This window comes from Chrysochloris asiatica, unplaced genomic scaffold (genome assembly GCF_000296735.1).
Source record: "Chrysochloris asiatica unplaced genomic scaffold, ChrAsi1.0 scaffold00494, whole genome shotgun sequence".
Taxonomy (NCBI): Eukaryota; Metazoa; Chordata; class Mammalia; order Afrosoricida; family Chrysochloridae; genus Chrysochloris; species Chrysochloris asiatica.
The window spans coordinates 788,239-794,591 of NW_006409012.1; the positions used below are offsets into that span (position 1 = coordinate 788,239).

General features: G+C 38.1%; 1 protein-coding gene across 2 annotated transcripts in view; it reads left to right on the forward strand.

Annotated features, from left to right (window-relative positions):
* Positions 1–1,195: 1,195 nt before the first annotated feature.
* The window catches only part of NEK3 (NIMA-related kinase 3), a 49,652-nt gene continuing 44,494 nt past the window's right edge, over positions 1,196–6,353 (forward strand). The window contains exons 1-3 of one of the 2 annotated variants that reach the window (XM_006877425.1): positions 1,196–1,345; positions 4,079–4,172; positions 4,262–4,359. In XM_006877425.1, the coding sequence (XP_006877487.1) occupies positions 1,196–1,345; positions 4,079–4,172; positions 4,262–4,359 (342 nt within the window). The remainder of the gene's footprint in view (positions 1,346–4,078; positions 4,173–4,261; positions 4,360–6,353) is intronic. The other variant, XM_006877424.1, reaches the window with a different exon arrangement.

The window sequence follows — 6,353 nt, forward strand, 5'->3', positions numbered from 1 at the left end:
ATATATCAAAGTTTGTCAATTCCATTTTTTACGTGTACAATTTCATTGACATCAATTACATTAATCATAGTGTGCCATCATCACCTGCATCCATTACCAAATTTTCCTTCACCATTAATTGATACTCAACACTTCTTAAACAGTGACTCTGTTTTCCTCTCCCACTGGACCCTGGTGACAAAAACAGTTGCTGACAAGGTTAATGCTAATTCATAGTGACCCCATGTGGGTCAGAGTACAACTGTACTTCATAGCATTTTCAGTAGCCAAAGTAAATCACCAAGCCTTTCTTCTGGATGGTCTTGAATTTCCTGTCAACCCTTTGGTTAACAGTCAAGCATATTAATTGTTTGCACCTTCCAGGGACTCCCTGCCCTGATAAACACTAATAAAATTTGGTCTCTTTTTACTTGCATGTTCTAAATGTTTCATGTAAGTGGTACCATAAAATATTTATTCTTCTGTGAATGACTGACTTCACTCAGCATGTTTTCAAGGGTCATCCGTGTGTAGCATGTGCAGGACTTAATTTCACTTTATGGTTGAGTAGTCCATTCCATGGACACAGTCACTTTCGCAGTCAAATATATGATTCCCTCTACTTTGATCACTCGTTCCCTTCTGTTTGCCTAGCCAGCTCCCTAAACCTTCAGGTTTCAGCTTAAACATTATTTTCCTAACTCCTCAAACATTTCTGCTGCTGCATGATATAACCCTTCTTTGTAAAACTCACCAGTCTCCCATTTGTTGAGTCTGTGGTCCCCATTGAATTGGAGTGCCCATGGTGGAAACGACCATGAGAAAATTTGTTCAAGAGTCTAACATCTGGCATAGAATTAGTGCTCAGTTTCTAGCTCTTAAGGGACCCAGGGGGTGCTGTGGTGAAGCGCTTGGCAGCTAACTAAAGTTGACAGTTTGAATCCACTAGCTGCTCTATGGGAGAATGATGGGGCAGTCTCCTTCCATAAAAATTTATAGCCTTGAAAACCCTATGGGACAGTTCTACTCTGTCCTATAGGGTTGCTGTGGATGGTAGTGGGTTTTTCTTTTGCATGAATAAAGAGTAAATTGCCATTGCGCCATTGTCTTTCTAGGAAAATAAGAGTGAGTTTGAATTAATTTTGCTGTCTGAAAAAAAATTGAATTCTTCAGTGTTCTGTGTTTGAATACAGCCTGGGAGTGCTGAGGTGATTCCATGAATGAAGCCAGGCTGTGTGGGAGCCCCAGCATGGATGACTACACAGTTCTGCAAGTGCTTGGTGAAGGCTCCTTTGGCAGAGCCCTTTTGGTTCAGCAGGAAGGCAGTAATCGGATGTACGCCCTGAAGGAAATACGGCTTCCCAAGGTCACTGCTAAAGAAATGAGTGTTGCAAGTATGAATACAATGTGTTTAGGAGAACAAATCCTCTAGATTTACCATGGTATTTCTCTTACATACAGAAGGTGTAATTGGCTTATTTGTTAGCCATTCAAGTTCATGATGCACTTTATGTGGCCACTGTTTTTGTTTTAAGTGCTCTCCAGTAGTTTCTGACTCAAAGCCACCCATATAGGGTTTCTGGGGAGCAGCTGATAAGGTTTGAACTGCTGGACTTGCGGTTAGCAGTCTAGTGTTTATCCAGGACTCCATATGTAGCCATTGTTGTTGTTATTGTTAAGTGCCATTGAGTTGGTTCCAATTCATAGCAACCCTGTATAGGGTTTCTGAGGAGCAGCTCGTAGGTTTGAACTTTAACCTTATGGTTTACTGTCCAGTGCTGATCCTACAGCGCGTTGTTATTAACAAAGAGAAGAAAAAGTCAATGTTTAGTTGGTGATTATGGCTTATTTTACTTCAATAAGCATAATTTATAACAATATATAAATTATCCAAATACTCATGGGTGTCTTAAATCTGCAGAAAGCATCAGATGCAGTATTTGTGAAAAAAGGAACTTGGAAAATATAATGAAGAGCAAGGAACTAAAATGCTAGCCCTTGTTAGCATGGAATCTACATTGTAAGACGAGGAAGGTGGTGGCTTATTAGTATTTATTATAGCTGTTAAAAAGGAGCCCTGGTGGCACAGTAGGTTAAATGTCGGGCTACTAACCACAAGATCAGTGGTTCAAACCCACCAGTCACTTCACTTTACAAAGGTAAGACTGTTTGCTCCCATAAAGATTTATAGCCTTTGAAACCCCAGGGAGCAGTTCTACTCTGTCCTGTGTGCCATGTGTCAGAATTGACTTCACAGCAGTGGGTGGTGGGTTTATAGTTAGAGGTCTCTGGGTTGTGCACATGGGTAAGTGCTTGGTTGCTAACCAGAAGGGTAATGGTTCAAATCTACCCACAAGCACGTAGGAAGAAAAGCCTTGATTTCTACACCAGAGAGATCACAGCCATTGGATACCCTGTGGAGCACAGTTCTACTCTGACACAAATGGGATCATTGTGTCATGTGGGGTGTCTCTGAAGGGATTTAACTAGGAGAGTGACATATATATATATATTAGAAAAATCACTCTCTGACAGGAGAAGAGACTGGACCAGATACGGGAGGGTCAGGGAGGAGGCATAGGGGCCAGTTAAGAGGTGCCTACAATAGAAAAGACAGGAAAATAAGGATGGAAATGGGATAATGCAGTGGCCGTGGGTATGAAGAAAATTTTAAGTATGTAGAAATAACTGACAGGATTTTTGGTGATAGATTTATGAAGAACAAGTGTAGAAAAGTTGCAAATTTGACTCCCAGGTTTCTAATGTGAATTGGATGAACAGTGGTGAGAGAATTCCTTAAGAGGAATTGACTGGACCACAACTGGCGGATCATAGTTGTTGAATGAAAGAACCCATGACACGGAGGGTGCTTACTAATATTTTCATCCATTTAAAAAGTACATTTTATTAAAGGTCTTAGTATGCTAAGTGTTTTTCCCACACTATATTCTTGAACCTTTGATGTTGTTGTTGTTAGGTGCCAACTCACAGCAACCCTATGCACAACAGAATGAAACACTGCCTGGTCACAATTGTTGCTTGTCTTCATCTTACCAAACATGATAGTGGTTGTCAAATTTGACTACCAGGAGAGCTGGTTACCATTACCAGGAGAGCTGGTTAAAACACAGATTGCTAGGCCCCACTCCAGAATTTCTGATTTAGTAGATTTAGCATGGGCTTGTGGATTTGCAATTTTAATGTGTTCCCAGTTAGTTTTGATGCTGGTAACCCTGTGCTAGCACATCATCAATGGTACTTTTTTATTATAAGGTAAATCATTCAGGATTTCATCCCCATAGAATAAGTAAGGGGATTAACACTTTTTGGAAACTTGCTTTTGAACTGTTGAATGAATTATCTTTATCAATCCCTGATGCAGTAATATACCAATATATTCCTTTTCATCTGGGCTAGTGGTTTGTTAATATGAACTATCAGAATACTAAATCCCTCGATTTTTTTTTTTTTTTAAAGAAACCTGCATTTGATTGAACATTGGCTGTTCAAATCACATATGATTTTAAAAAGCCTCACTGCTATTGAGTCATTTCAGACTCATACTAACCCTCTCTAGGCTTTCTAAGACTGTAAATCTTTATGGGAGCCGACAGACTTGGCTTTGAACCATCAACCTGATGGTTAGCTGTCCAATGCCTAACCCACAGCACCACCAGGGCTCCTTACATTATGCTTTGGCTGATGTTAAAACTTAACAGTACTATTCTGTTCTTTATCTGGTAGCACAGTGGTTACGAGTTGGGCTGCTAACCTCAAGGTCAGTTTGAAAGTACCAGGTGTTTCGTGGGAGAAAAATGAGGCTTTCTGCTTCTGTAAAGATTTGCAGCATAGGAAACCCTATGTAGTGTAGCTATGAGTCAGAACTGACTTCATGGTACTTAACAACGACAACAACAAGAAAATAGGCGATCAGTTCAACTCTACAGAATATCACTAAATGTTTTATAAACTTAAGTTGAGCCAAGGGGGAGTGCATAAAACTGTACCTAGTATTGAAGTATCACACAGACTTGATATTGTGAAGCTATCTACTTTAAAACGCAAGTTTAACTTACACCTATTTAAAATTTCTATCTAGTCTTTCTCTGATATACAGAATTCTAGGAAGGAGGCTGTTTTGTTAGCCAAAATGAAACACCCCAATATTGTTGCCTTTAAAGACTCATTTGAAGGTAAATATGAAATCCCCCCCAAAATGTGCATTACTTAATTTAATTTCTGACCACTTTGGCTTTTCTAAAACATGTCACTTGTGTTTTAGCTGATGGACATCTGTATATAGTGATGGAATATTGTGATGGAGGAGACCTAATGCAAAAGATTAAACTTCAAAAAGGGAAGCTATTTCCTGAAGATACGGTAAGGGACTGATTTACCTCAAAATTTAGAAGCTACTTTTTCCACATAATTTGTATAAATTAAAATAAAAGCATTGGTATTTGTGAATTTTCTAGCACACTGTTTTAGAAACAACTGCTGGCTGAAAAGCTTTTAGGAAGTAAAATCAGTAATGAGTTATAAAACATCAAGGAATAAAATGTCCACGTCTAGAATAGTTTCAAAATTGTATTACTCATTGTATTTTATACTAGATATGCAAGTATTTAGTATTTTTGTTTTTTGTGGTAATGAAATCGTAGCAGACAGAAGGATTTTCATTTGTAGTACTAGAGCATCCGAATAATGAAGCCTTGTATTTTGTTTCTTGGAATGCCTATCTCAATCATTTTCCTTCTAAAGCTTGTTATACATAGTCACTTAAACTTTGAACTTAGTGTATTTTTAATGGAAAACTGCATGCTAATTTTTAAGAAATTTTAATGAATTGACTAAGGAAAATATCAATATAAACAGTTTCAATGGGGCTTACTTTGATTTAGGTTATAACATGTTATGAAAGTGTTATCGATATAGTCTTCATTTAAAGTTGTGTTGTTAACAATACGAATTTCTGGAGAAGGAGGTCAACCTCAGTTTCAAAAGAATGAATTTCTGTAGCAAAAAAAAAAAAGTTTGGTACACTTAATGGTAGGCCCTTAAGATACCTGGAAATTATGGATATTACTGACTGAGTGGGGCTTTATAAACAGAAAATACTAACATCAGAGGATTGTTGACAAATCTTTTAGTAACATTTAGATTGTAACAATTTAGATTATAACAAAATCTTTTAGTATTGACATATGAGTATTCTGAAAAAGTAAATGAAAATCCAAAATTGTTATACAATAAAAAATTGTAGCAGTTTCATGTCACACATACTTTCATATATGCATTTAAGAATACTTTTATTTGGTTGAATACAAAAAAAAGTATGTTGTTATTAGGTACTGCTTAGTCAGTTCCAACTCATAGTGTTAAGTGCCCTTGAGTAGGTTCTGGCTCTTAATGACCCTGTACAGGGTTTCCAAGGAGCAGCTGGTGAGTTTGAACTGCTGATCTTGCGGTTCAAACCAACTCTGAGATCCAGTGCTTTATCCCACAGTGACACACCAGGACTCCATATGCAGATAACAAAACCCTGCATGACAACAAAAGGAAACACTGCCTGGTATCTTACCATCCACACAATCTGTTTGAGCCATTTTTGCTGCAGAGTTTTGTCATCTGTATATCACAGGTAGTTAATGATTCTGCTTCCAATTCTGATACCATGATATTCTTCATATCATCCAGCTTTTTGTGTCATTTCTATGACCAAGGCCATATATTTTTCTAATTGTTGATCCTTTTTCTTTGTTTCCAATTTTTTCATTCTAATCACCAGAAATTATCAATACATCTTAATAGCATATTTAATCAATTTCAGACTGCAGAAGTTGGTAAAAAAAAACCCAACTTCAATTTCCTCATCTTTGTCATTAGTAGTTGGTGCATAAATTTGAATAATAGTCATATTAGTTGCTCTTCCTTGTGTTGTTGTTAGGTGCCATCGAGTCAGTACCGACTCATAACGACCTTATGCACAAGTAGAACGAAACACTGCCCGATCCTGGGCCAAGCTCACTACTGTTGCCATGCTTGAGTCCATCCATGCTGCCACTTGGCCAGTCCATCTCGTTGAGGGTCTTCCTCTTTTTCTCTGACCCTCCACCTTACCAAACATGATATCCTTTTCCAGCAACTGGTCCCTCCTGACAATGTGTCCAAAGTATGAGAGACGAAGTTTGGCCATCCTGGCCTCCAAGGAGCATTCTACCTGCACTTCTTCCAAAATGGATCTGTTGATTCTTTTGGAAGCCCATGTCACTTTCAGTATTCTCCTCCAACACCATATTCAAAAGCATCAATTCTTCTACGGTCTTCCTTATTCACTATCCAGCTTTCGCATGCATATGAGGTTATTGAAAATA